The sequence below is a fragment of the Bradysia coprophila genome (genome assembly GCF_014529535.1).
Source record: "Bradysia coprophila strain Holo2 chromosome X unlocalized genomic scaffold, BU_Bcop_v1 contig_20, whole genome shotgun sequence".
Taxonomy (NCBI): Eukaryota; Metazoa; Arthropoda; class Insecta; order Diptera; family Sciaridae; genus Bradysia; species Bradysia coprophila.
This window is the reverse complement of record NW_023503307.1, coordinates 376,576-403,267: the sequence shown is the minus strand read 5'-3', so window position 1 is coordinate 403,267 and position 26,692 is coordinate 376,576. Positions and strand designations below refer to the sequence as shown.

The window sequence follows — 26,692 nt, the reverse complement described above, 5'->3', positions numbered from 1 at the left end:
TTACAATTATTATCGCTTTACCACATACCTAATTGAATAGATGGCAGTGAGATAAATCATTGACTTCTGCACTAATACTGTTTACATTTTTAATTGCAATAATTGAAACTAATGACAATCAAAATGAAAGGTTAATGAATTTAAAGTCTTTTATTGTTGATATTGTTGAATACTGCGTATGAGTATTCGCGAAGGAGCGAGACTTTTTTGTATATCATTATTTTTCTCAGTTACGGCTTATCTATACAACCTTGTGATGCATTTACTCAATAAACGCGGGTTATTATTTTTAGATTACAACATTGTCTGCGACTGTTTTTCATTTTTGCACACAAAAAAAGGTAATTCACATCGAAAGAAATGAATGTTTTGGAGAAAGACATAAAAGTGCATAAAGAAAAAAAAACTGTATTGAAATGTACAGTCATATTTCCGTATTAAATGTCCCCTTCTTGTTATTACCACCAACAAATTGTGAAGTGAATATTTCTTTAATCATCAAATCGTTGTATCATTTCGTTAAAATGGACATGGACAACCATTGTTTGCTATCGATGGATTGCCAGTGAAGGATACATGAAAATAGTCCGTTACTGTTTCATAGATCAAATTAAACAGACAATTTACCATTTTTTATATTGACATTATGAGCGTTACCGTCCAAGGTTACCGCAGCAGAAAACTAATAAAATGCATCGGTCCAAATTTCGGACTTGAAATCGCAGTCTCTTGTCGAGAGAACTGTACAGAAACGATTACAAACAGATTGTGTCGGGTAAGGAATTAAATGAGAAATCACAGCAGGTGAATGGTGCTGCTGCTGCTGCTATGGAAACGGTTAGCTATAATTTTAAGACGTTACGTGAAACGTTTACTGAACTACAACGTTTATTATACACACAAATAGGGTGGACTGGCTTGATCTTATATTTAACAATTCAAACCGCTTAAATCTCAGCCTAAACTTTAATTTCCTTTGGAAGATGTCTTAACGTGACCTATTACAAGCAACAGAAATGTTTTGACCGATGCACAACAATGTTGATAATGATATTACAATGAATACGATAATCAACAAATTGCCCGCAGATTAGTAAATGTTTTCTTGATAACTTTGAGAGCGATAGACTTGCTGAGCTCCCACTATAAATTATATTTTTTTTGTGTGTTTCATCAATGTAAATGCGCCTTAAATTCGCTTCGTTCATATCTAATTCGCACCGTACGTACGTCCTGCTAACTATTATTATTTTGACCTGTGAGGCCTGACACGAAGGAGAGAACTGCATGTAATGTACTGTGACATGACAGGGATTCCCGAGTACCAAATTATTTGTGCACTTTTCTAATGATTGCAGATTGGAATGCATGCAAAGCAGAACGGATACAAACGACTTCACAAGAAACTCTGGCCCTGACTTAATTTCTGAAGCAAGACATTTTTGTAGAATTTCTTGAAATATCGGCTTGGATCTGAGAAATATTGTCAAACCCATCCACCCTACCTTTATAATTACAAAATTCAAATTGACAATTTAATACAAAAAACCAACTTGTTCGACAAAACAGAAGAAACTACAACTTACAGTCGTGATCTCATAAATGCGTACTCCCAAAATTTTCAATGTTGAAAACCACCCTTCACATTTCAAATACGAAAACGAAATAAGACTCTGCCTACATATATTTATATACACTTCAATAACAATACCAGCAACAACAACAACAACAACGACAACAATCATTCAAACATAGTTCCTAAATCGAAGCTTAGCTTTGCACAAAGAAGTCTTGAATTGTAAGAGCAAGCAAACCCCGACACAGGAAGTTTATATTACTGTATGACATTATAACGTGTGCTTGCTTAACAAAACCAAAGTTTAATGAAAGATTGGCAATGCGTCGTAGTTAAACTGTTTGCTTATAATAAAATATGTAAACAAAGAGTCTCATCGCAGGTATACGTTATTAAATCGAGGCGACACTTTATGTACAAGTGCAAGATTGTTGAACTTGTCGATCAGAAGATTGATAATGTCGACAATAAAAACGAAATTAAATCTTGTTCGAAATGCTGTTGCGATTCGATATGAATATTAGCTGGAATATAATGTATGCGTTACGGTAAACCATAAGGGTAAAACGTGAATGCAACGCGAAAGACCACGAAATAAACACATTTATGAACGTCCATACTTCATTCATCATAACAAGGACGATGTATGTTTATTTTGTAGTCTGTCTGCTCTTTTTTCTCTCTCGACAAAAAAGGTTTCTCATAAACAAAGAATAAAATCCATTGATGCTGCACAACAACGATTGTTGGCTGGTAGTTTTGGTTAAATTTTTCGAACAATCACGGTTAATTCCACGGCCACAAATAGAAAAGATAAATAAAATTTGAACCCACCGTTTCACCATATTGATGGTGGTCTCCGTTTTAATATCCTCTAACGATCCTATGTCCTCGGCAATTTTGAACCAGTTATATGTTTAAAGCACTGGGAATACACTGACACATAAACATAAGCTGGGCTCCGTGACGAAATTATTAGAATTTGTAAATGAAAAATACAAAAAAAAATTAATCTTCCTTTTTCTTACGAAATTGAAATCCAAACAAAACTTATATTTTTAAATGGCACTACACAAAAGCACAAACGTCAATGCGTATATAGCACGTCACTAAAACGATATTTTTTCATCGTTTTCTTCTTTAAATATTTTTTTTAGATTTTTTATTTAGCACAAATGACCAGCATTGAATCATTCTCTTGAATGAAATTCATTCAATGAATTCACTTGCATCGAATACGGCAATTTAATTCAATCGAAATAAGAATATTTTATCGATTAATTTGAAATTTTTATTTCTCTGCCCAAAAAAAATCTTTTTTTTTTCTCGACATACAACGTCCAGAACAGCGACAACACAATGACTGAAATACACCGAAATAAACATTGACATAACAAATTTGTGTTTGTGAAGGCAGCGAACGAAGCGAACTCTATGAACAATCGTACAACTATCGGGTAGATGGCGATGCTTTGAATTGTGAACGTAAGTTTGAAAGTCGGTGGTATGATTACAATGTATACTTTTCATGCCTTGGTCATAAATTACGGAATTTTTCTCGTAGTTTAGGCCCTCAGCATGAAAAGTGGCATACGCATCTGTTGTGGACGGTATATTTTAGGCAATTTCGCGGGTTGTAGCCCGAACGAAGTGAGTGTTTCCACAACAGATACTTAAATAACTATTTCAGAAGCATTTGCTCATGCTCTTGAATGTGAATGCGAATGGATGGTGGACGTAAGCAAATGATGGATATAATTCCTTTCAATCATCGCTATTTTTTGGTATTGCGGAATCTTAAGATGAACCAACGTACTTCAGGCATGAGGGGTACCAACGCATTTCAAGCATTAGTGGTACTCTAAGTATTGTACTGAAACTTGACAGTCTAATCTGTCTAATCTATTTGACAGTTGTCGACTTTGATCTATGATCACTTTTGCTTGAAGTGCGTTGGATTAATAAAACGTTTTGCCAAAGTTATCTCCTTTTCATGAAAATACTTATAATGACAATATTTTTTTGACGAGAACTACAAATAAAAATAAATAAATTTCGAAACTCACACAAACTACATGTTGTACGTAGTATCTAGTATTGTACGTGCTAAAGCAATATGAGTACGAATTTGATACGACCTAAGCGAATAAAACTCAAATTTACATTGATGAAACACATGAAATAGTCAATGAGTTTTCTAAATTTTACGGACAACTAGCATTATTAGGAGACTATTCGTCCTAAACAGTCATTCCAATAGTTTCTCTTAGAATTCAGTTCGTGCAAATATACTTAGGGCCGAGTAGCCTTTCACGGGTAGGGTAGTCTCGCACACCACACAAATTCATGGTGTGCGAGATTCCCCAACCGGTGTTCACTTCTCGGGCCCTACCTCACCTCATCTGATGATATGATGATCTTGATGAAATGAGTCAATAAGTTATCATCATATCATCATTTATTACATTAATATTTTTAAATTCAATGTAGTCCAAGCTTTCATGGTAAAGATAATGAAACAAAAAAACATACCAACACCACCCGTTTCGTACGGGTACCTATTCGTATCAAAAGTCTTTAATATGAAACTCATCATCTCCCTCACTTCATTCTCTTCTCTGCTGAAAAGCTATGAACCCTAAAATCACTTACATTACCCATTCTTTGCCTTGTCATGCATAAAGAAATTGCCGGAGGCCCCGTACGAAGTAAAATTTAATAAATTCCTATATGAAGCGCTGTATAACGCCATATTTACCTATATTTCACTATAAATTATGACTTTACTTTCTATATAGATGTATATTGATGTCCATATATGGTACGCCTGAAGCCGGATATGAGCTCACTCCAAGAGACCTAGCTCGCGCTCTGGTGAACCGAATTTCATAAACGTTTTTTCCCTGATTGGTACGGTCAATACCTATCTAATAAAGCGAAAGTAGACGAAATATGTTCAAATTTGGCCGCCCTACATGCAAAAACTGCTTGGCCTCCTGTAACTGGTTGACATCAAGGGCTCTAACTCACGAGTCGGGCTCTAACTCACGAGTCGGTCCATAAACTTTTATTTTTGTAAATACCTTTCATTTGACGTATCATTTACAAGTGTTGTGTTTAAATGTCCGCAGATATCTTCGAAAAACCCTAAAGCATTTATTGGGTCCCAGCTCGAGAGAGGTCATTTAGCATAGCATCTATGGACAACCACTATAGGTTTCTTTTTACTCAGAGAGTCCAATTCGACGTGTTACAAACGTATGCGTAAACCTATAAGACCCCAGTACTTCGTACGGGTCTAAAAATGTTAAAAAACGTAAGGTTCATGTACACGGAATTAAAAATGTTTGATAGCAGGTAGCAACCGAAAGAACAGCTAAATGCGATACCTTTCCACAACAGGACAAGCAATGGACCAAACTATTTCACGAGCGCCAGTAATAAATCACATCAATGAACCGATCCTAAGATAAATTTAGATAAGTGACTGTTGTCGGAACGATCGTATAAAACGTATAAACAAATACAGGGCTATCAAATTCGATACGTTTAATCGAAGATTGTAATAAATTAACATTAAAAAAACGACTCTGATCACACAAAATACACGTGATTAATATGCATCTTCATCATAAGCAAAGTAATCATCCCCATCACCATCATTGTTATACAACATGTTCACCAATGAAGAATGTTCGGGCTCTGGTTCTGGTTCTACTTCGTCTTCAAAGTCATCAGCATCGTCTGAAAAGAATCAATTCGATCAAAATTTGAGAAATTTCCAATTTAATCCAATTTACTCACCGTTTTCTATCGGAGCTGTTTCGACAATTTTCTCAGTAGACTCTGTGACTGTTTCTGCTACTGGTAATCCCACTGGAGCTACTTTCGGTTTCCATGATATGGACGTGTAAGGCTTTTGTTCGATTTTAGGCTTCTCAGATCTATAAAATAATAATAAAAATAAAATAAACAAACCGACGAACCGAACGACCACCTGTAAAGACAAACCTTCCCAATAAACTATTTGCTACATCATCTTCCGGTACCGATACTTCCTCGTTGGTGGACGATGGCTCGGTACTAACACTCTTCGGTTCCGTTAACGTTTTAAGGATGTCGTAATTGATTTTGTTTGAGATTTTCTTCTCTTGCAACATTTTTTCAATTGCTTCGCCGGCAGTGTTCGATGGACCAATATTCTTTTTCCGAGAGTTTCTTCGACGCTTCTTTTCCGGTTTGCCTTCTTCCTTTTCCTTTGCCAATTTTTCCTCCTTCGCCTTAGCCTCTTTCAAATATTCAGCATTCAAACGATTCCACATAACATCCTTGTACTTAGCTTCTGTCTCAGTCATAATATACCCGTTTATCTCTTCATCATCCAATCCTTCCAAATCCAGTTCGCAGCCTTCGAAAATTGTGTCTGAATTCACATTTCGCTCAGATGCTGTTTCGTCCTTCAGATTTGGCAGACACAGTGCAGCTAGATCTGGCTTCAAGCCGGTTGGCAAAGTTCGATCTTTTGATCCTTCTGCTGGATCATCCGGATCATCGACATCTTCAGCATCAGCTAAACATTCATTGATAACATCCATGGTCGATTCTCTTATAAATACGTCAGTCTCATCATTTTCGACCGCATCGATCGGATCGAATCGACGCTTTCGTTTATTCTTTAATTCCTTTTCCAAATGCGAATCGATTTCCATCTGCAAATCGCTAAATTCAGCCTCATGTTGTTCGTTCAATTTCTGCAATCGCTCTCTGTCTCGTTTCCGGGCCGCTTTGAATGCTGGTGGATCCTGTTCGGCTTCCAAATCGACGGCCATAAATTCGTCCAATGTTAACAAACTGCTCGGGGTGTCGCCGAATTCAATCAGCCGCTTTCGCAGTGTCGATTCGTGAATCTTTACAATTCGTACAATGTCCATGGGCGTTCTACTGTAATCGTGCATTCGAGCTGCTATAAGCAATGCAGCACCACATAAACCCGATGGCCGACGACCAGAATGGATGGAGTCTTTCATCATACGTTGGACAAGACGTTGTGCTGTCATCGATACTTCGTGCGTTTTTTCGCCTAGTTCCATTTTGTTTGCGAATCGCATTATGTAGAGACAGGGATCTGTTTTGGGGAGTAAATATGTCAGCAAAGAAGTCGAAGTGGGCATTGGGTTATGTACTTACCGATGGAAGGTATGTTTATACAAAGTGCCTGTGACAGTTTCAGGTAAGTTCGTCCTAGCTCGTAGCAGCATATTTGTAGAACGTCACTGATATCGATTAGCAGATGGCATGTTCCTTCTGTTCGGCAGGTGATATAAACGCAGGCAGCATAAGTGTGAGTGTTTTTCCGACCTCGGGTCAAATGTCTCATTAAAGCCATTTTAAAGAAATTACATGCCGTTTCGATGCAATGGTTATTCAGATGCAACTGATGACTCAAATGTGTGATTCCTTGTCTTGCCTTGCGTAACGTTACCTCCCGTGACTCAGTTCCCATACCGACATGAAATTTACCGTATCCTGTTGCACCACCCTTCGAATCTGCCGATACGAATTGACCGACGGCACTAGCGGTGCCATGACCAGCTTCTTCGAATTGAACTTCTGACACAATAATGTTGTCCTCCAGGACTGAACCACAATTCGTACAGACTGCATCACCGCGAGCACTATCAACTTCAATGTCAGATGATCCACAATTTTTGCATTTCAGTCCGGATGACATTTTATCGAAATGATTGTTCCTGTTGCACGGTTCGAAACAAATTGATAAACTAATGCACAATTACTTATTTTGCTAAACACAGTCGATTTCATTCAAGTATACGATCACTTTATGCGTAAATATATACATAGACCGTGTGTGAATGTTTTTATTATTTTTTATTAAACAACTCTGACAACTCTTAACAACTGGATCTGTCCGCTAGGAGGCTTGAATGACATTTCTTGCGTTCGGTATGAAGTGCCGTTTGTACAATTTTGTAAATTTTCCATTTCGGTTTGGGAGGGTTTTCAAAACTCACTCAAGTGAAATTTACTATGTTTTCTGGTTGATGGGCAGTTCCAATGAAGAAGAAAGATCTTTATTTGACTTTAAAAATACAAACAAAGTGTGCTGCCCTCTTACAGAAGGTTGCTAGGCTACACAGCATATCTATCAATAATTAAATTACAAAATATTTACAACAAATGTGATATTCAACTAATGTTTTCGTCAATGACTAGGCACCGTATATGTGGATTTTTATAATCTGAATCGTACGAACTAAAATTTCCTCCGTAATTGGAGACAAATCAGAGATATCTAAGTTAAAGTCTTTGAAAAATTGCACAACACTTGAACCGACCGTGCCGCGGCACCCGAACCAGAGTCCTTTGACCGACCATTTACGTTTACCGAAGGTCGAAAAATACTTTTCTTCATAAAAGGGAATGCACTTTTCGTAGATTTCGCATTTTTCGGCTTGGATTTTTGAGTCTTGGTTACTGTCGCTGGTTTCGTATCTAATTGTAGGATCGATGATATAGGTGTTGTTGGACTTGTTATCGAATGCGATGATGTCGCTAAATCTTGAACGTCCGTCGATGTCAATCGCGTAGACTTCTTCAAAACAGGTGTATCGCTTCTGTTGTTGTAACAGTTCCTTAAGTTGGTGCTTTGCGTTGTGATGTCTAGAGATGATTTGCTGGTTGTTAGAGGGACAACTTCAGGGTATATGGTGACGCTGGTGACACACCTTATCTTCTGTGATGATTGTCGTCGAGTATCTGATTAAATGACGATATGCGTGACCAACCCGAAGCTTACAGCCTCCCACAGCACTGCTCCTAGCATGAACATAGAAAGTATTCGCAGGCTGATGATCTTTGTACGTATATAGATTACTTGTTTTTGTTGTATCAGTTGAAACATTCAATTCAGTGTTCATGTTAGTAGTAGTGCTGTGGTTGTGGAAGTTGTTGATATTTGTGGATTTGAATTTGGTTTATGGCATCGGGTCAATATCGGAAAAATTCAGGTCAGAGCAGACCAAGTTGAAGGTTGAATCTGGTCTGATAATTTTTCAGGTTACAAACTTACAAATCAGATCAGAAATAAAAATGTTGATATTAAGTAAGGCATGTTCACATCAATCGATGACAAAATTTCCAAATAATCGATACAATATCAATCGACATTTACGAAATTTAAGAAATACAGTGTTCAAAGAGCGTAAAAGAGAGAAAAATTAACTGGTTCCGTTGGGTGATACGTCAAAATTTGTATGTAAAAGTCCACTTAACTAGGAAAAAACCAGTTAATTTATCTGAGGTCGATGGGTGAACACTCTTTTTAACATTCTCTTTGAACACTATATAGTAGACATTTTATCAATCGAATGATTTTTTTATTTGAAAACATTTATTCGTCAAACGATTACGAAAATTGGTAAAAAGCAACATTGAATCTAACTGACAAAAACACTGTTGCGACATCACTGTGATGCAAGATTTATCCTGCGACGAAAGATCTCACGAGAAGCACTCTCGTCGTATACGTCAGCAAACCTCTCGAACTCCCTACACGTCGCTGCGGCTGGTTCATTATACCACAGTCCTGCTTCTAGCATGAACATAGAAAATATTTGGAGGCTGACGAAATCACAGTAGACACTGCGTTTCTGTTATACATGTAGATGACTTGCTTTCGTTATATGAGTTATAACATACAATACAAACAATCCAGTGTTCATGCTAGGCAGTGCTGTTATTATACCCGTAGCTGGTTCTATGCGAAGGAGGACGAAAGACGTTCGTTCGGTGAAAACTGTATTGGATCGGCCTATTGCGATATGAATCGAAAAGTTCAACCAGCGACGGTGCGCGAATCCTACCAGTAAGCATGTCGTACATGAACAGCACTCGGGCATTCCATGAATTATCGAACATGCCTAACATTGGTTTCTGAGTCTGAATAGTGACCTGAAAAATCGGGTCCAGTCAGATAACAAATCATTTCTATTTCAGGTCGACCTGACCGGATCTTTTTAATTAGTTTATTTGTTTCAATCCAAGTTTTTATTGATTTCTGATCGAGGATGTTTGAAAGTAATCCAAAAATGATTAAGGACCGAAGTCTTTTAGAGAAGAATTTTAATGCGAATTTCTGTTTGTACGATTTTGACATTAGCATTGAAATGAATTTAACGACACACTCGCTTTGTCCGGTGCTTGAGTTTCAGCATTTAAGGTACAGAGTTTTGTATGTATTGTGTCCTCTTTGTAATAATGTTTTCAGTCACTGATGATGGTATTGGCAATAAATAACTGATGACTGTAAACTTTGGGAAGGTCACGCTGACCACCGGTCGCCATGTTACTAGATGCGCGGGAACACACCATTTTAAGTATACCCAAATTCACCACACCGCAGCGACGATAATGATAACGAGAGGTGGTGTGTTAAAAGCCAATGCTGTAAACTTTGGGGAGGCCACGTAGATCGCCATTTTTCCATACAAACAAATTCACCAATTTGCCACTTTGTAATCCCATTGGTCGACAATAGTTTATTTTATCTGGAAAACACATTAATTCCAGGGTAGACGTTATATAATATGAACAACATTACGAACAAACACCAAAAAAACCAAACAGTGCACGCAAACAGAGCATAATTACTCTTGCCTTTCCCATGGATCGCGTGAAGCGAAAGTGGAGACAAAATGCCGTTTCGACCTCCTGATACAGTGGCGGTCAAAGGTTATCGTGGTCTAACCATCTTCAGTCGTTTCCACTGGTCCGTTACACGAGACAGCAGTAAATTTTCTGATTGAACTAGTAATTTGAAAATTTACAATAAAAGTTCTGCCACCTTTCGATGGAAATTTCGAAACTTTGTGAGAAACTACTATGAAAATATACCCACAAAACGTAGCAAAACAAAGAGAAAATTCATTTCAATCAAAACTCATCCAAAGCAAAAAACTGAATCAACGCACTTCGTTGACTGAATAGAAAAACCCGAAAAATAGAAAAATCAAAAACAAGGACAGAACAAATCTAAACTCATTAAAACTCACTCACCCCACCAGCTCACACACGGATTAACTCACACCTTACTCACTTACAAAATTCACTCGTATTTACACAAAATTCACTCTAATTCACACAAAATCAGAAAATTAGAAACTGCAAAAATACACAAACTGCAACTAATCCAAAAAGAAGGAAAACCCGAAAAAACTATAAAAAAAAACCAAAAAAGGAAAATGAAAAATGAAAAGCGCCTTCCGTCAACGAAAAGTGCCTTTTGTCAATGTTATGATTTTGTCAGAGTATTCATTCAGTTAGTGCAGTGACCCAAACTTGGATAGTGTTTAATCAAAAGAGTGTATTACCCATCTATCACATGGAATAGGGTATGTGGTGTTGCTCATCCTTCACTTAGAATTTGTATGGCTGGCGTGGTGAATCTTTTGTATGAAACAATGCGCTACCTCGGTAAAGTTAACAGCCTTGTTTAAAGCGAGGTTTACAGCCTTGCCAAAAAAAGTATTTCTATGTTCAATACCTAGTAGTAGATGGAAATAGTGTCTTTAGGAACAACGTTTAAGTGTCCACTCCACTCAACAAAAAGTACTCCGTGAGAGAGCAAGCTGTCAAATAAACAAAGAAAAAATTGAAAAAAATTCAATTTTGTCTCTCATACAGTTACTTTTTTGGTAAGAGGAAACTAAGCATTAACAGAGAAAAACTCACATTGATTGATTACGTGATATGTATGACGCGCAGATCTGGACTCCTAATTTAAGAATTGAGTTTCCATTGAGTTTTCTCCTAGAAATTTGTAGCGTGTTTTTCATAAATTTTTCTTTTGGGGTCACATTTGTGTCAAGTTAAATTCGAATCGAAATCGAAGGTCAGAGTCGTAGAAATTGGTTCTTGGTATTACAGACTTCGGGCTAAACACTCTACCATTACACCCGTTTTTGCATTTACTTTATAATGTTCACACTGAACTCGACATGAATGAATGTGATAGAAATTCAACAAAAAAACGAAATGTTAGGCCAAATAATTTTAAATTTTCGAATTTTTCTTGGAACATTCTACATATTCATGTTAAGTTCACATATAATTCTCAGCTCTAATTTGAACATGTTTACTGTTTACCATATTTTTAATTCATACAAAAAATATACCTAAACTACGTTCCATGCACGTCATTCAAATGAGTAATAACCTATGAGAAGGAAACGTGCTGATAAATTGAATTCAAAACTTAAACAAAGTAAAAATAAGATAAAAGATGAAATAAAAAGGGGAAATAATGTAAAAATCCAACTAAAGATAAATGGCATGATGAATTCCTTTCAGATTGTGAATGTGTGTCGTAGTCGGTGTACCCATACTCCATTCGTACCACACTTTGTTCGGAGCTACGCATCTCCAGAAATTCGTTGTGATTTGTTCTCCTTTCTTCACGAAAATCGGTTCCTTTAAGCAGACATTTTCGATCAATATTTGTGTGATATAATGCCTACAAAGTTATCCTACCGTTATCGGGAAATAGGCCGGAAACCATGAGGCTAAACCCTTAGAGTGCGTTACGGGATGAATGCTCAGCATGATGTCCTTGTATAGAACTGTAATGATTTACCCAATGGGGGACTGAAGTTTCAATAATTTCGATAGACAACATTATTCTAAGCAAAAAATTATTCTACACTATCGTAAAATTATAAACATTTATATTTTTAATTAATTGTTTTCTGATTTTCAAATATCATTCAAACATAAAAAAGACTATACTTCTATATATGCCTCTCTTTTCTTCTCATGTCATTTTTTCTTAATTCTCTCACGAAAAAGGTATGCTTTTGGGTTGAATTTGGGTCATAGTCGTAATTGAAATATAAATTAAAAGTAAAAAACTTGAAAATTCGGCAATAGTGTAGAACAATTTTTTGTTTACAATAACATTCTTAATCTAAATACAAAAAATGTCAAAAGTTCAGTGTCCCATTCGAATTTGAAAAAGTAAGTAATCGTCGATTGTGATTTCGAAGTAACAAAACAAAACGACTTACCAGTGTCAAAATATCCAGCGAATCCAGTGACGACACAATCAATTGGCGTCTCAAATGTAACACTTGCAAACCGAGAATTGTCAATGGTTTCACTCCAATTCGGATGAACAAATTCGAACAGCGGTTGCGGACTCGCAATGTGAAATCCATTCTTCAGGTACACCACGTACATGTGTTCGGACTGGTTTTGCGACGAGCTGATGCGGTCACGCGAATTCGATCGTTCATTACATCGACGAATGAGATTGTACACCTTTGAGGACATAATGGGATTGATGTACGATGTGTATTTGCTTGGAATGCTAACGCCAGTCGGTTTCAGGAGATTTTGTGCACCGTCTAAACATTCCGGTGACAGTTCGTTATCGCCAAACGAACCCAGTAATTCGGACACTAAAATGTCAGCCTTCTCCGGTGGATGAAAGTCTCGCATGTCTCGTGCGATGAGCTCTATGTCTTTGTCTTTCCACAATTCATCGATCAAGGACTGCAAGGTGTTGATGGCATGCGGATTTTTTTCGATCGCGTAAATTTTGATTTTTCGTCCCGTTTTGGCGGCAGCATTCAACGATGAACGCACCAACGGTCCACGACCAGCACCAACGACCATTAAGATAATAGTTTTGGTAGCAATTTCGTTCTCTGCAACCAGATCCACCAATGCTCTTTCGATGGCCTTTTGATAGAACAAGTATTTGATCGGATCGGCTTCAAATACCTCGTAAGTATAACTGTCCAAATTGTCGTACAGCGGTTGTAATGGAATTTCCAACACGTCGTCAAAGCTTGAATTTTTGATCGAGTAATTTAACATTGACCTAGCATTGGCAGTGCCCTAATTTATAATCGTTTCTTACCCATACATTGGATCCGTAATCGGATTCTTCGACAACAAATTTCTCAAATAATCCGAGTAGTATCGCAAGCTACCATCTTCGGAGTTGCATTTGACCATCACAGCCATACTATTTATGGTTTCCTTGAAGCTCATAATCAAATTCTGATGCGCTCGGGTTAGGACAGGATAGTTGTTATTGTTACGAATAAATAGCTGCGATGGAATAATAAGACAACCAACCGGTTCACCTATGGATGAAAATGAAGTTGTTTCGCTCAAACCGAAAAGAAATTCTTACCCTGCCATCTGGACACTTCTACCTTAGATGGAATGTCAGCGGACAATTCTAAGGCAATCGACAATTTACTGCTAAAATCGGCAGTTGTACGAAATGTGTTCCACCAGTTCCACGTGTCTTCATATTCGATTTGAGTTGTATCATTCGAATCGTACAGCTCATCACACAGGCTTTGTGGATTTACCATTGGAATTTCAATCAAAAATTGACCTAGAACACAAATTACACTTAAGCTGCTTCACTATGTCACATTGACGCACTGGGAACCTTTGGTTTGTTTAGACGATATGATCCTGGCTAGATTCGTTGTATTTCCGCCAGTCACTTTCACTATAGTGAAACCGTAAGTGATGACATGATCGGCGAAATCCAATTCACGAGATAACATGTTCTGGCTGTGTAACCGAATGGTCTCATTGCTGGAGTCACAATCGAATTCTTCGTTAATTTTGGCAATGATATTGTTGCTCCATTCCTGGCTTTCCAGAATAATATCACTTCTGGAGAAACTTTTTCCCTCTTTGGACACACTTTTTCTATGATTCAAAGCGGGCGCAACTAAAGCTGAAAGAATTCAAAAAGTTTATTTCAATGAGATTTATTCGTCGCTGTCGTTATTTCTATATTATTACAGCAAACCATCATGTCATATCCACTTTCTTTGGTTCGTTGAATTGTTGCGCGCAGATCGCTAACCATTTCATGCGAATATAAACAGATCACATTTTTTTGTACTGGCTGCATTTTGTTGAATTGAGTCGATAAAACGATTCGCCGACAACAAACAATTAAATAAAGATGAGAGCTTTAAGGTTATTTCTCCCCAGCGCACCGGTTTGTTGTAAATATTGGATGTGTCATGTGTAGATACACATGTGTTGACATGGTTGACATTGTTGACATTATGGAAAAAAAAATCTGTGAGTGCCGCATTTGATGGGGTGTACGTGGTGCGAGCGGTTATAAAGTCACATGTGTTTAACACGACGCGCGAAGATTGAATCGCGCAACAAGCGATTACCATCCAAAGACTACAATAATAAGTGATATCTCATCCTTAATTACTTTTAAGCTTTTTAAAACAATTCACCTTTGCCATTTTTATTGTTGGAAGCATTTCCTGTGGTCTAAAGTAAATTGGAACTCGTTTTCTTTTTCGAAGACTTTTTCAACGATCAATTTCAGTATGAAAGTTTGATGTTTTCCAGCAATGATTCCTCACAAGATGTCAATGGAATTATGAAGATCGATTTACTAAAAGTGAATTGATACAAGCACAAGAGAGGTTATAGCTAACAGAATTCTTATTTACTCTAGCACTGGTTACACTTGCTCATGCTCACATTCAAACAGATTGTGTCAGTTTTTAGCCCCGTACGAAGTACGAAGGGGCTTATAGGATTACGGTGCCGTGTGTAATTGATGGAATTCGAAGCAGGCGGTAAGGGCAAAGTGTTTGCCTATGTTCATAGATGACGAATCCGCAATAAAAATTTTGTCTGTCCGTCTGTCCGTCTGTCACGTCGATATCTTTAATAAATCAAATCCTATTTCAAAAATTTTTTTTCCCCGAAAGGTAGTTGAAATTGTGAGGCTAAGTTCGAAGATGGGCGATTTTGGGTCGACCTCTCCCGAGCTGGGGCCCCATAAGTGCTTTAACGTTTTCCAAAGATTTCTCTGGCCATTAAAGGCTACACTGGTAGGTGATACATCAAATGAAAGGTATTTACAATACCTATCGACGAAAAAAAAAGTTTATGGAAATTGGATGACCGACTCGTGAGTTAGACCCCTTGGTGTGAATTAGGTACAGGGCGGCAAGCCGTTTTTGATTGTAGGTTGGCCAAATTTTAACGGATTTTAATGGATTTTGCCTTTATTAGATAGGCATTGACCGTACAAATCAGGGAAAAAAAGTTATAAAATAAAATTAGGTTGACCGGAGCGTGAGCTAGGTCCCTTGGAGTGAGCTCATATCCGGCTACTCGGCCGTACAGTGAAGGTGGTGTTTTTTTTATTAATATCTCGAGTAAACTTTGACCGAATTTCATGAATTTTTTTTTGTTTGAAAGGTACTAACGAACGTAAAGCAGCCGTACTACTTTCCACCTCCTAACAAAATGGCCGTCGGCCGCCATTTTGAATTTTTGTAAAATCAATATAAATCGGTGAAAATGACACTTAGTGAAGTGAATAGTTACGTGTGTTTGGTGTTTCAAGGATCCCAACTATGGATATCTATATATAAATATATATATAGCTATATTGAGCTATATAACGGTAGAGATAGTTATTTTGAGATATATACTAGCATATTTATCAGTAAATTGTTTATTTATAGGTAAATATAGGTTAATATAGGACTGAGGAAATTTTAGGTCAATTTTAAATTTGAGTTACGTTTGAATGGAACATCGTACGGGGCTTCATAATTGCGCTATGCGCAATTTTTAAGACGTACAAATTTCATAAGAATTTTACTTTACCGACGTTTACGGGCGCAGTGGACTTACGGTCACGTGCGCAGTAGATGTACGGGTTCGTACGGGGCTCAGTCGCAGCAAACGCTCCGACTGTTCTGACGGCTCGTTTCTCTTAAAAGTAACACATTTTTGCATGCTTTAATGGTTTTACTTTTTCAAAAAAAGATTTTGGGTCAGAGAAATCATCAAAAAACGAATATTTTTGCGCACAAACGTAGGCTAGAAAATTGCCAAGGGGTGAGCGCTCTTAAATATTTGAGAGTTCACCTTTTTCAGTTTCACCAGAAGCAAGGCACCAGTATTGACATTAAGATTCATTATAAGCATTTACTCACGTTTAAGCATTCATTACTTTTAAGCATTTGCTTATAATGAAACAAACAACTAGGTATATGATACACTTCTACATAATTATGAATGCTTGGTAGAGCCAAACTTATTTTCAGAAGCATTTGCTCATGTTCATGAATGAAAGTGAACGGATAGTAAACATAAGCAAATGCTGGATATAATTCCTTTCAATCCAAAAATAGGCCCTGCTATACACAAATTACGTCCCAAATTTGTTAAAACTTTCACGTTTCCTCGAACACCCCATGTCCCCCTCAAGGCGTGGCGACATCATGATCTAGCAAAAAAAATTCTCTGCATCTCTTCATATAAATTGTTAGGAAGGTTTCGGTGAAGGTATACAACATTTCCTCTAAACAAGTTATGACGCTTTGGCTCAAAAAAATCTTTCCAAATATGTAAAGTTGACGTAGGATAACGTAGGATATGAGTTGATTCACGGATAAGATTTCAAAGTTCTGCTTTGATATACAGTGTTTAAGGAGAGCGAAAACAAGTTAAATTTAATTGGTCTCGGGGTCAGCTGTCAAATATTCATCAATGAAAAAAGAAATTGAGAATTGAGCCCAGTTTAAATTTGTATGTGATTTCTCTCATTTTGACGTGTGACCCCGAGACCAGTTTAAACAAAGTGGTCAAAAATCGCTCTCCTTAAACACTGTATATCAAGTTACTCTTGGTTCCATTAAAATAATGATTGTGGTTTAGTAAAACGAAAATAATTCACCAATTTTCACAGCATTTACTAAACTCAACTGATACGTACAAATGCGAACGAGGAAAAATCATCATTCGATGGAAGTACTGAATTTTGTTTAATTAAAATTGTAAAAATTATTTTTCACATTTTCCTTGAATTGACCGCTTAGTACCGCGTAAACATGACGTTCCAATCATTTCCTCGTCTCCGAATCGCGATAATATATCCGGATTTTGCTTGATACACTCCAGCTCCAATGACGTCGCATTCACGGCAACAACGTACGACAGTTCAGCTAAATCACATGGTCCAGCTTCGTTCAATAAATAGCATTTATTTCTAAATGTTACCCAACCGTCTGGAGTGCAACGATTCGTCAAACATTCCGGTATATACTGTCCCGGCAAAATCATGAGGAATTGATTTGCTGAGCATGGACCTTGGCGGTAAGCACTATAGCAGCGATCCGTTTTCGGATGGTAGATGTGACCGGGCTTGCAATCGCATACTGGAATGTTGGAAGAAAATTTAGTCACATAATTTATCGCTACTGACAAGGCGTGTGTGAACGCAATTCTACTGCAGGGATGTTTGTTACCAGGTCTGTTATTAGTTTTACCGGATTAATTTCGATTAAAATTGCTATGTTAGTGAGTTAAACGAATGAATATAGTTCACGCATAACGTTCTCAATAGAAACAAATGAAACAAATTCAGTGCAATGAATTTACCATAATCGTCCTTCTGATCCCCTGGGTAGAAAAGTTCGTTCTCGTTGCACTGTTGCGGCAGGAATACTGGTTTTTTGTTCTTCAAATAAGCAGAAGAAAATGTGATACTAAGAGGACAATTAATTCTTTTCATTTCATTTACCTGAGCATTCTTTTTAGAAGCGTCATCTTCCTCATTGTCTGGAAATCCAAAATCTGCAAGTACACTGGCTGCACAGAGAACTACCAATATCAATGTTGATCGATTGCTAATCACCATTGTCGTTCCGATTTCGTTAGAAATGTTTTTAATTAAAAAAAATGTCTTCCTATGACTTCGCAGAATCGAATAAATAAATTCTGAAACGAGAACAACATAGAATGACCATTAATCTAATCTGTTGTACGTTATCATTTGTTTTGAATTTTTGTTTCTATTCGACCGAAAATGCGTACAGGGTAATCGGAAAGTGATGTCAGAGTTACGAAATTAACATTTATTTCAAAACACACTCCCAAATCGACCTCTATAAGGTCTTAGAGAAGCTACTGCTTTTAACAGTATGCATTCATTGTTAACGAGAAATGAATTTTTGTCGCAACGAAAATGATTTTGAACTTTCTGGACTAAATTTAATCTCTCTATTTCCAATATGAAATCTTCAATGTAGAACTTGAAATTTATTTTTAAGTTTGGAAATTCTAATTTCTTTTGTATTTTACACACCTCAAACGAACGTCAACTAAAACTTGTCTCTTCTTCTATAATATTCCAGTTTATGTGCCTATCTGTCTGTAGAATATATAATAAAAAGACCTAAGAACATCATATAACGTCCAGTTTTCAGCACGCTTATGAGTCGATAGTCGGATCGTATCGATCGTATACAATTTATTCAACAGCATAGTGCAAAAAAAATAATCAATTCGCATGTTTAATGCAGAAAGAAATATTTATAACCACAATTTGCTATTCACATTGAACTATGATAAGCGGCTCTGTTAATTCCGATGAATCAATACGTTTAAAAAGAAAATCATATGAATCATACCCATCACATAGAAGAAAATAAGTTCCTCAGAAACGTTAGACGAAGCGGTAAGCGACTCGCGTAAATGCTATCACAAGGAAATGTAAAAGACACATCGGTGTGAATTAGGGATAAATGCCGAGTATATTGGAGTAAATGCCAAGCGAATGCGGGTAAATACGAGTACGTAGATAAAATAGGGTAAACTGGTCAGTTATTACTGCCCTGCCAGTTACTAGCACTGAAAGAGAAAATTGAGTCACACAAATGTGTGCTTGAAAGAGTGCTAGTGGCTCATAGCTGAACTTTTTACCCTAGCATTGTAAATTATCGGAAAAATGTCCAGAAAATGAAGTGCGAACTTTGGTAAATAGGTAAATATTGTCAAACGATTTTCTCATTAATAAAATTGTTGTATTGCTTGGTTTTGCTTGGTATTGCTTGATTTTCTCAGTTCGTACCCCGCGGTAAACAGTTGTTGTTGACATGACGATGTGCTCTTCAGCACTCAAATGGATTTAATAAAAAAGGAGAAAATTGCAGAGACGCTGGAAATGTAAAATATTGGATCAATATTCTCAACAGTTTCCTCAGCTGGTCCGCATTGTGTAAGATCATCAGTATCTATCGAATCATACTTTGAGCTTAGGGCAAACTTAAAAATAGTAACAAATAGTAAAACTCTGATTTTGTTGTTTAAATCGATTCGGACACACTATCTATCACACCATATGCGGATACTTTGAAGCTTCTGTTATATTATAATAATAGATTGCAATTCACGCTAACATTATTATTATCTGTCGAGCACGAATTTTATCACATTGAAATAGTAAAAGAGTTGAAAAGAAAAAATTTGCTGTTGAAAAGGGCAAAGCACTATTGGAGTTAAAATAAGTACAGCGACATTGACATACCTGTATGACAAAAATTAATTTAATAAAAATGAGTTAGACAACCAAAGTACGTTTGTCAATTTTTCGCTGTATATTAACATAAACTCAATTTTATCTTCAGAGCATTTGCTCAGTCTTTTTTTTTTGAAATAACTATAAACAAAACCCGTACAACTTTGTTAATCCGCACAATAACTTGATATTTTACTTTTGGATGACTAACAGCAAAATTAACCCATAAATTTAAACAGAAATGATTTGCCGCTTTGTTGAAGTGCTCAAAAACTTTTTACTTTTTAGTCGCCTCTGAAAACGATAATGAATTAACTGATTTTTACTCGATTCAAAAGCCAGTACCGTAATTTTTTTTACTTTACAAAGAGAAACTTTTTTTCCGAAAATTAATCTACAGATTTCATTAATACATTTAGGTAACCCGTTCGGTATATTTTTTAGCGTAAGTTATAGTAAATTAAAAAAAAACTTTTTACTCTACACTGTTTGGTTAGTTGAACTGCTCAAGTCGTTTGCGAGTGGTATTCGAAAAAAAAAATAATAATTTTTGTCTCTAAAATTTTATTACGAACAAGGAACAACATTTATGCATATTTGTAAACAACATGTGATTGAAATGCTATAATCTCTGAAATGAATTCTCGTAACCGGTTTGGGATGATATTTTTGAAAACGTTTTTAGGTAGGTGTATTGATACGAACCTTCGGCACCTGTTTTATGATACGAAAGAAACAAAAAAAATTCTTCAACGTTTTATTGACTTTGACCTGAGACTGTACCTATATGTGGTTTGTGGCACATGTACCGCACACGCACATGTAAACCTTTGATTCTGCATATCTTATGCATTCACCGATCATTATAAATGGCCTGTGAACTAAAAACAAAAAATCTTCTTTTTAATTCGATTACCTTTCAATTAGCAAGTTGAATTAGTTTCGCCGGAATGATGACGAAATTCAATTAATGCAGAAAATTAAAAATAATTTATTTAGCAAAATCCGCATGATGCTATAATGTACAAATAAGTAGTGGTATTGTCAATAATTTCTTTTTTCGCATGTTATACAAAACATCAGTGTTATTGTTTAAATTTATAGGTTTTTCCATTAACGTAGGCGGAGGAGATGAGGAAGGATGGTGCTTTGGGAAGGCTAGCCAAAAGAGGAAACTAAATTGGCGTATTTTATTTCGATTTTACGTGGATGATTTGAATGGCTCGTCATATAGTATATTACTTCCGAGGTTCCAAGTTGTGTATTTGATAAGTGGGGTGTTACAGCCCGACACGAAGGGGAGGGCTGTATTCCCTACTTCATCTTCGAACTTAACCTGAGGGATTAACCTGAGAAATCCGTCGAAAACTACTCGAGTTATCGTGGCATCAAGCGACGAGACAAAATTCTTTTGGGAATGTCTTTAAGATCATCGGTCCTTCATAGCCCATCTTCGAACTTATCGTGGCATCAAGGAATGAACAAAGTGTGATAATCATTTTCTGTATTTAAGGTTTTTGGTCATACATTCCATGTATTTTCAATCATAGTAGTGAACATTGTGTGACAAACATTTTAGAGTGTTTATCATTCGTAAGACCCATGACTTTCAGTCAAGGGAATTATAAACAGATTTTACTCACCCCTGCCCCTGATCTTTGTGTCATGCCCTCCCGCCTTCTATACACGTATGCACACATGTGTATCCACTAGGAGGCGAAATCAGAAACATAACCGTTTAAAAAGTGAAGAGCTATTGTCAACGCACACGGTCGTTTAAAGTTTTGCTGGAAACAAAGTCATTTTAATGAAAATATTGACGAAAATATGGATACAAACGCAATTTGTTTGTACTGTCACGAAACTGTGACCGATGTAAGATCAGCTATTGACCTAATAAAAGGAAATGGATACGACATGATAGTCACGTGTAATTGATTACCTCAATGTTTAGTTTTGAACTTCTATTTATCGATCGAGTTTCAGGCTTAATCGTGTCTAAGGTGGATCATATGACAAACACATTAAGGGAAGGCACCAGTTTTTCTCGAAGTGAATTAATACTTGGCACAAAGCAGTGGAGCAAAAATATCGTTGCTAAAATAAACGAAGAATTTGACGCAGACTCCGTAATTCCTGAGATACGAAAGCACAGCGAAACCATTCTGTCTCGCGAACTGAGTTACGCTGACCATGTAATTCCTTACGCCTTCATGCTCATGAAGGTGACTAGTTCGGCTACAACAAACTTAGCCCGACTGATCATTTCCAAAATTACGAAAGGTTAGTCGTGATGATTGAGTCTGCCACAGCCACATGTTTCAAAAAGTAACATCCCGTTATAGGCCAAATATTGATCGAAATTCCCATGGTGAATCCATCACGTCTAGTGGACGCGCTGTGTGACGAGAAAGAGGAATTTGGGATGGAAGAAAATCATGAAGACACATGGCATTGGTGGAACGAATTACGCTCAACGGCTGATTTTACGGATAAAATGTCGATTGCATTAGAATTGTCAGCTGACATTCCATCGAAGTGGGAAATGTTCCGATGGCAAGGTAATTTTGTTGTGACTTTCTGAATTATTGACTAGAAGTCGTTGAATTTTTGCTTAAATTAGGTGAGCCGATTGGTTGCCTTATTATTCCGTCACATTTATTCATCCGCAACCGCCAAAACTATCCTGTACTAACAAAGGCCCATCAAAATTTAATTTTGCGATTCAAAGAGGTAATAAACAACATCGCACTTATGGTCAAATGTAACATGGAGGATGACAATTTGAGATTTTATGCAACACATCTGAGAGAGGTGCTAAATTCAAGACCAACAGCCGATCCGATGTACGGGTAAGACGATGCCATATTTTATTGTGTGAATTTGTAGCAAATCTGTTAGCCTGATGCTCTTAATGAAACTTCGGCAATGACTCACGCGCTATTTTTTTGCAGTTCCGACGATTTACTACAAGTTCCGTTGCAACCGTTATATGACAACCTTGATGCTAACACATACGAAATTTTCGAAACCGATCCGATCAAATACTTGTTCTATCAAAAGGCCATCGAAAGAGCATTGGTGGATCTGGTTGCCCAGAAAGAAATCGATACAAAAATGATTATCATAATGGTCGTTGGTGCTGGTCGTGGACCGTTGGTGCGTTCGTCGTTAAATGCTGCCGCCAAAACGGGACGAAAAATCAAAATTTACGCAATCGAAAAAAATCCTCATGCCATCAACACACTGCAGGCTTTGATCGATGAACTGTGGAAAGACAAGGACATTGAACTAGTTGCAAAAGACATGAGAAAATTTCATCCACCGGAAAAGGCCGATATTTTGGTGTCCGAATTACTGGGTTCGTTTGGCGATAACGAACTGTCCCCGGAATGTTTAGACGGTGCACTACAGTTGCTGAAACCGACTGGTATTAGTATACCGAGCAAATATACGTCCTATGTCAATCCTGTGATGTCATTCAAAGCGCACAATTTAATTCGATGTAACGAAAAATCGAATCCACGTGACCGAATCAGCTCCCCACAACACAGATCGGAGCGGATGTATGTGGCTTACTTGAAGAATGTATTTCACATTGCGAATCCGCAACCGCTGTTCGAATTCATTCATCCCAATTGGAGTGAAACTATTGACAATTCTCGGTTCGCTACCGTTTCATTTGAGACTAAAATTGATTGTGTCTTAACTGGCTTCGCCGGATATTTCGATACAGGTATGGCGATGTGTTTTACAGTTAAATTCATTTTATTCTAATGTCTACGTTTGTCCAGTTTTGTACAAGGACATTGGACTCAGTATACATCCTGAAACGCACACTAAAGGGCTGTGGTCGTGGTTTCCGGTATACTTTCCATTAACGGTAAAGTTATAGCGCCACGATACTCATTTTTCGAATGGCGGGCAAAGTAAATTGTTCACCTCTTTTAAACGGAAATTCTAGGAGCCAATTCAGCTGAAAAGTGGGAATCGCATTGTGGCAAATTTTTGGCGTTCAATGGGTCAAAACAAAGTTTGGTATGAATGGTCTGTCAGCAAGCCAACGATTACACACATTCACAATCTTCAGGGGATGCACTACAAGATTTACCTTTGATTCACTTTTTATGTGATAAAATAAGCCAATTAAATGGAATTTGTTCTTTTGAATTAAAAATTTTAAGTTGTTGCTGAAGATGTGGTCTGTATGTATCTTTGCCCTCGCCCGAACAAAGTTTTATTTCACTAACCTGGATGCACTCAAAGGTCGAACGGACGACCATAATTTTTTCAATGACCGATTTCTTGCGCAAATTAGTCTGATATTTCACAGGCCGTGAAAAAGCTCGCCAGATCTACATGGAGGGAGCATAAACTTAGTAAGCCAAAATGGGCATCATCTGTAAATTAAGGAAAGAGTAAATGAAAATACGAAAATAAAAGTTTACCCAACTTAAGGCTCGGAACAGGTCAGGTTGAACTGAAACTGATCTGAAATTACCTGAAACCTGTTTTGCCCTGAACCTGATTCTAAAAATTTTGACCTGTCCTGCATTGACCTGAAACTGAAAGTGCTAGTCAGTTCACAGGCTTCAAGTCGACCGGTGCAAGTTTTCATGAATAACCGAAACACCTGACCTGATAGGTTTCAGAAATTCAGGTTCAGGTCAGGTCAGGCAATATTGAAAAAAAACTACATGACCTGACCTGAATATTCAGATCACTACAATTTTTGACCGCGGTCGACCTTTTCCGAACCTTAGCCCGACGGATTTAGAACTCCTGAAGCGGGAGTAAGTCAACAGTTAATTATTCTGAGATACGCGATTTTTCTGGGAAACAAATACTTACATTCGATGATGAGCAAAACCGTGTCAAATTGATCCAACTATACATAGGTTTGTTCCAAGTAAGTATAAACACGAATTTTCATTTGTGATGTCTTTATGGATGAAATTTGACAATTCGTATGGCCCTGGAACAAAACAAGGCAGTTCTCTAGCAATAGCCACACCAATTGTTTTAAAAATTAGGAGGCCAGAAATCGTACAGTGTCCGCTTGTAAATTTCATTACACTTCTAAAATAATGAAATTTACGGGCGGACACTGTACGATTTCTGCCCTTCTATTTTTGTAAACAATTGGTGTGATATTGCTAGAGAGCTGCCTTGAACAAACCTATTCAAGCAAAAGTGGTACTATAAATAGGGTACTGAAACTTGACAGTGCTCCAAACAAAATTTTACACTGTAAAAAGAGTGGGGATAAAATTTCATACAAAAAGTACTCTATTTGGCAGCTGTCATAAATAGCACTTTTACTACACTGTAAAAAGAGTGGGGATAAAATTTCATACAAAAAGTACTCTATTTGGCTGCTGTCATAAATAGCACTTTTACTTGAAGTGCGTTGCTATTGAACAAGTGGGTTGGCCTGAAGAGGCGCCACATTTTTTTCATAGTACTTCATTCTCTGCGGCTTATTTTCATGTGAACCAACTTCACATTTGTCATTGCAGAACAAATGTCACCATATGAAGGTTCACATGAAAATAAGCGCAGTGACAGCAGTAATTTTATGACAGAATGTACTAAAATATGGGAAAACTTTATAAACATTTCTTCTTAGTTTCTACACATCATTCTTCTATTTACAACAATGTTTGATAGTATGGAATGAAAACACATACATTTTTAATTTCGATGCTTACTGCTTACTTTTGTCGTCGAAAGGCAAGGCTGTATACAGCCTTGGTCGAAAGGTACTACAAGTTTACATATGTTTACATACCTACTGAAGCCAAGGCTGTATACTTTGGGGAGGTCACGCAGACCGCCATTTTATTAGATACGCGGGAACACACCAGAGTAGGTGAATTTTTGTATGAAATCGGCCATTTTATCATCAACTGTGGTGTGTAACCCGCGTATCTGTATCTGCGTGACCTCCCCAAGTATACAGCCTTGACTGAAGCTACCTATGTACTCAAGTTTATTGAAAACAGCTCCAGCAGCTGTACAATTTGTGCTGGCTATACGTAACATACACCTCTTCGCATATGAGCCGCCGCATGTGTATTACACAAAGTTGATTTTGACATTTTCTCCATTGAAATTTAGATTGAATATCTTTGTCAAGTTCAATGCGCTGCACAACATATTTTGCAATTTATTTCAATAAAATATCTAATAAAACAATTAAACTTAATATCTGAGCCATGATTAAACCATACACGAAGTGTTACTCTCAATAATTGTGTCCAAACTGAAATCGGTGTGGCAATTTGAAAATGAAAAAGTTTGTTGTGAACGAAAGTGTTGTTTTTGTTGTGATGTGTTGAAATTTCATTTAAAAAAATTTATTAAAAAACATCGTCCAAAAATGTGCAAAAATTGAAAACAAAATTCAAATTCGCGAACATCAACACTAAAATGTTCACCAAGAAAACATCAGATGTGAAAAAGTCAACTTCAAAGATCCAAGATAGCAAAAAAGTGATGTTTTTTCCTTACTCTAAAAAAACTTCAATTCCCCCTAAGTTTCAATTATAATCTAAACAAACTCTTTTCTCTCGTTGCGTGCTTTCTAGGATTCAGCCACACGACTTAAACATTTGAAAACAATACTAGGTGAGTCAAACAATTTACCCAATTTTCATTTTAAAAGAAAAAAAAATCATCATCACCATGTCACTCACATTACATTCGCAATATCA

At 37.0% G+C, this 26,692-nt stretch overlaps 6 protein-coding genes and 1 long non-coding RNA gene across 9 annotated transcripts in view; 2 read left to right on the top strand and 5 right to left on the bottom strand.

Moving 5' to 3' along the window:
* The window catches only part of LOC119068716 (protein pellino), a 60,588-nt gene extending 57,652 nt beyond the window's left edge, over positions 1–2,936 (bottom strand). The window contains exon 1 of the mRNA XM_037172406.1: positions 2,411–2,936. Coding sequence (XP_037028301.1) covers positions 2,411–2,421 — 11 coding nt within the window. The 5' untranslated portion in view covers positions 2,422–2,936. The remainder of the gene's footprint in view (positions 1–2,410) is intronic.
* A 2,171-nt stretch (positions 2,937–5,107) lies between these two features.
* On the bottom strand, positions 5,108–7,604 carry LOC119068714 (transcription factor IIIB 90 kDa subunit). The gene is made up of 4 exons (XM_037172403.1): positions 6,764–7,604; positions 5,588–6,701; positions 5,381–5,520; positions 5,108–5,320 (listed from the first exon to the last, which is right to left on the bottom strand). Exons 1-4 carry the CDS (start codon positions 7,305–7,307, stop codon positions 5,190–5,192), a joined length of 1,929 nt encoding a protein of 642 aa, XP_037028298.1. The 5' UTR covers positions 7,308–7,604; the 3' UTR covers positions 5,108–5,189.
* Positions 7,605–10,212: 2,608 nt separating this feature from the next.
* Positions 10,213–26,692, bottom strand: part of LOC119068713 — a 24,285-nt gene continuing 7,805 nt past the window's right edge. The window contains exons 2-3 of the long non-coding RNA XR_005086210.1: positions 20,070–20,079; positions 10,213–10,552 (exon numbers count right to left, since the gene is read on the bottom strand). This is a non-coding gene — a long non-coding RNA (uncharacterized LOC119068713). The remainder of the gene's footprint in view (positions 10,553–20,069; positions 20,080–26,692) is intronic.
* LOC119068711 (protein arginine N-methyltransferase 5-like) lies at positions 11,631–14,670 on the bottom strand. The gene is made up of 7 exons (XM_037172400.1): positions 14,426–14,670; positions 14,061–14,357; positions 13,794–14,003; positions 13,515–13,743; positions 12,658–13,442; positions 12,125–12,213; positions 11,631–12,064 (listed from the first exon to the last, which is right to left on the bottom strand). Exons 1-7 carry the CDS (start codon positions 14,535–14,537, stop codon positions 11,912–11,914), a joined length of 1,875 nt encoding a protein of 624 aa, XP_037028295.1. The 5' UTR covers positions 14,538–14,670; the 3' UTR covers positions 11,631–11,911.
* Positions 17,350–20,591, bottom strand: LOC119068712. 2 transcript variants are annotated; one of them, XM_037172401.1, is made up of 4 exons: positions 20,456–20,591; positions 18,201–18,397; positions 18,059–18,137; positions 17,350–17,835 (listed from the first exon to the last, which is right to left on the bottom strand). In XM_037172401.1, exons 2-4 carry the CDS (start codon positions 18,315–18,317, stop codon positions 17,462–17,464), a joined length of 570 nt encoding a protein of 189 aa, XP_037028296.1. In that variant the 5' UTR covers positions 18,318–18,397; positions 20,456–20,591; the 3' UTR covers positions 17,350–17,461. The 2 variants fall into 2 exon arrangements, with proteins under 2 accessions (XP_037028296.1, XP_037028297.1); XM_037172402.1 differs by lacking the exon at positions 20,456–20,591 and adding an exon at positions 18,707–18,822 and having other exon boundaries at positions 18,201–18,399.
* On the top strand, positions 21,662–24,171 carry LOC119068709 (protein arginine N-methyltransferase 5-like). Its single transcript, XM_037172399.1, has 7 exons — positions 21,662–21,906; positions 21,963–22,259; positions 22,322–22,537; positions 22,600–22,828; positions 22,931–23,712; positions 23,771–23,859; positions 23,941–24,171. The coding sequence occupies exons 1-7, from the start codon at positions 21,804–21,806 to the stop codon at positions 24,091–24,093; spliced, it is 1,869 nt and encodes a 622-aa protein (XP_037028294.1). The 5' UTR covers positions 21,662–21,803; the 3' UTR covers positions 24,094–24,171.
* LOC119068708 (probable Rho GTPase-activating protein CG5521) overlaps positions 26,089–26,692 on the top strand; it is a 14,907-nt gene continuing 14,303 nt past the window's right edge. For both annotated transcript variants that reach the window (XM_037172398.1, XM_037172397.1), the window contains exons 1-2: positions 26,089–26,471; positions 26,567–26,606. In XM_037172398.1, coding sequence (XP_037028293.1) covers positions 26,409–26,471; positions 26,567–26,606 — 103 coding nt within the window. In that variant the 5' untranslated portion in view covers positions 26,089–26,408. The remainder of the gene's footprint in view (positions 26,472–26,566; positions 26,607–26,692) is intronic.

What these genes read in the sequence shown, in the direction of transcription:
- LOC119068711 (XM_037172400.1), bottom strand. Translation starts at nt 14,537, where the DNA reads ATGCAGCCAGTACAAAAAAATGTGATCTGTTTATATTCGCATGAAATG. An exon ending in ATATGACATGATGGTTTGCT is followed by an intron (nt 14,358 to 14,425) that starts GTAATAATATAG and finishes GAATTCTTTCAG; the next exon opens with CTTTAGTTGCGCCCGCTTTG. An exon ending in AGAAGTGTCCAGATGGCAGG is followed by an intron (nt 13,744 to 13,793) that starts GTAAGAATTTCT and finishes TTTCATCCATAG; the next exon opens with GTGAACCGGTTGGTTGTCTT.
- LOC119068712 (XM_037172401.1), bottom strand. Translation starts at nt 18,317, where the DNA reads ATGGTGATTAGCAATCGATCAACATTGATATTGGTAGTTCTCTGTGCA. An exon ending in CTTCTAAAAAGAATGCTCAG is followed by an intron (nt 18,138 to 18,200) that starts GTAAATGAAATG and finishes GCTTATTTGAAG; the next exon opens with AACAAAAAACCAGTATTCCT. An exon ending in GGATCAGAAGGACGATTATG is followed by an intron (nt 17,836 to 18,058) that starts GTAAATTCATTG and finishes CCAACATTCCAG; the next exon opens with TATGCGATTGCAAGCCCGGT.
- LOC119068709 (XM_037172399.1), top strand. Translation starts at nt 21,804, where the DNA reads ATGGATACAAACGCAATTTGTTTGTACTGTCACGAAACTGTGACCGAT. An exon ending in GGAAATGTTCCGATGGCAAG is followed by an intron (nt 22,538 to 22,599) that starts GTAATTTTGTTG and finishes TGCTTAAATTAG; the next exon opens with GTGAGCCGATTGGTTGCCTT. An exon ending in CGGTATACTTTCCATTAACG is followed by an intron (nt 23,860 to 23,940) that starts GTAAAGTTATAG and finishes CGGAAATTCTAG; the next exon opens with GAGCCAATTCAGCTGAAAAG.
- LOC119068714 (XM_037172403.1), bottom strand. Translation starts at nt 7,307, where the DNA reads ATGTCATCCGGACTGAAATGCAAAAATTGTGGATCATCTGACATTGAA. An exon ending in GCAAATAGTTTATTGGGAAG is followed by an intron (nt 5,521 to 5,587) that starts GTTTGTCTTTAC and finishes ATTATTTTATAG; the next exon opens with ATCTGAGAAGCCTAAAATCG. An exon ending in AACAGCTCCGATAGAAAACG is followed by an intron (nt 5,321 to 5,380) that starts GTGAGTAAATTG and finishes GATTCTTTTCAG; the next exon opens with ACGATGCTGATGACTTTGAA.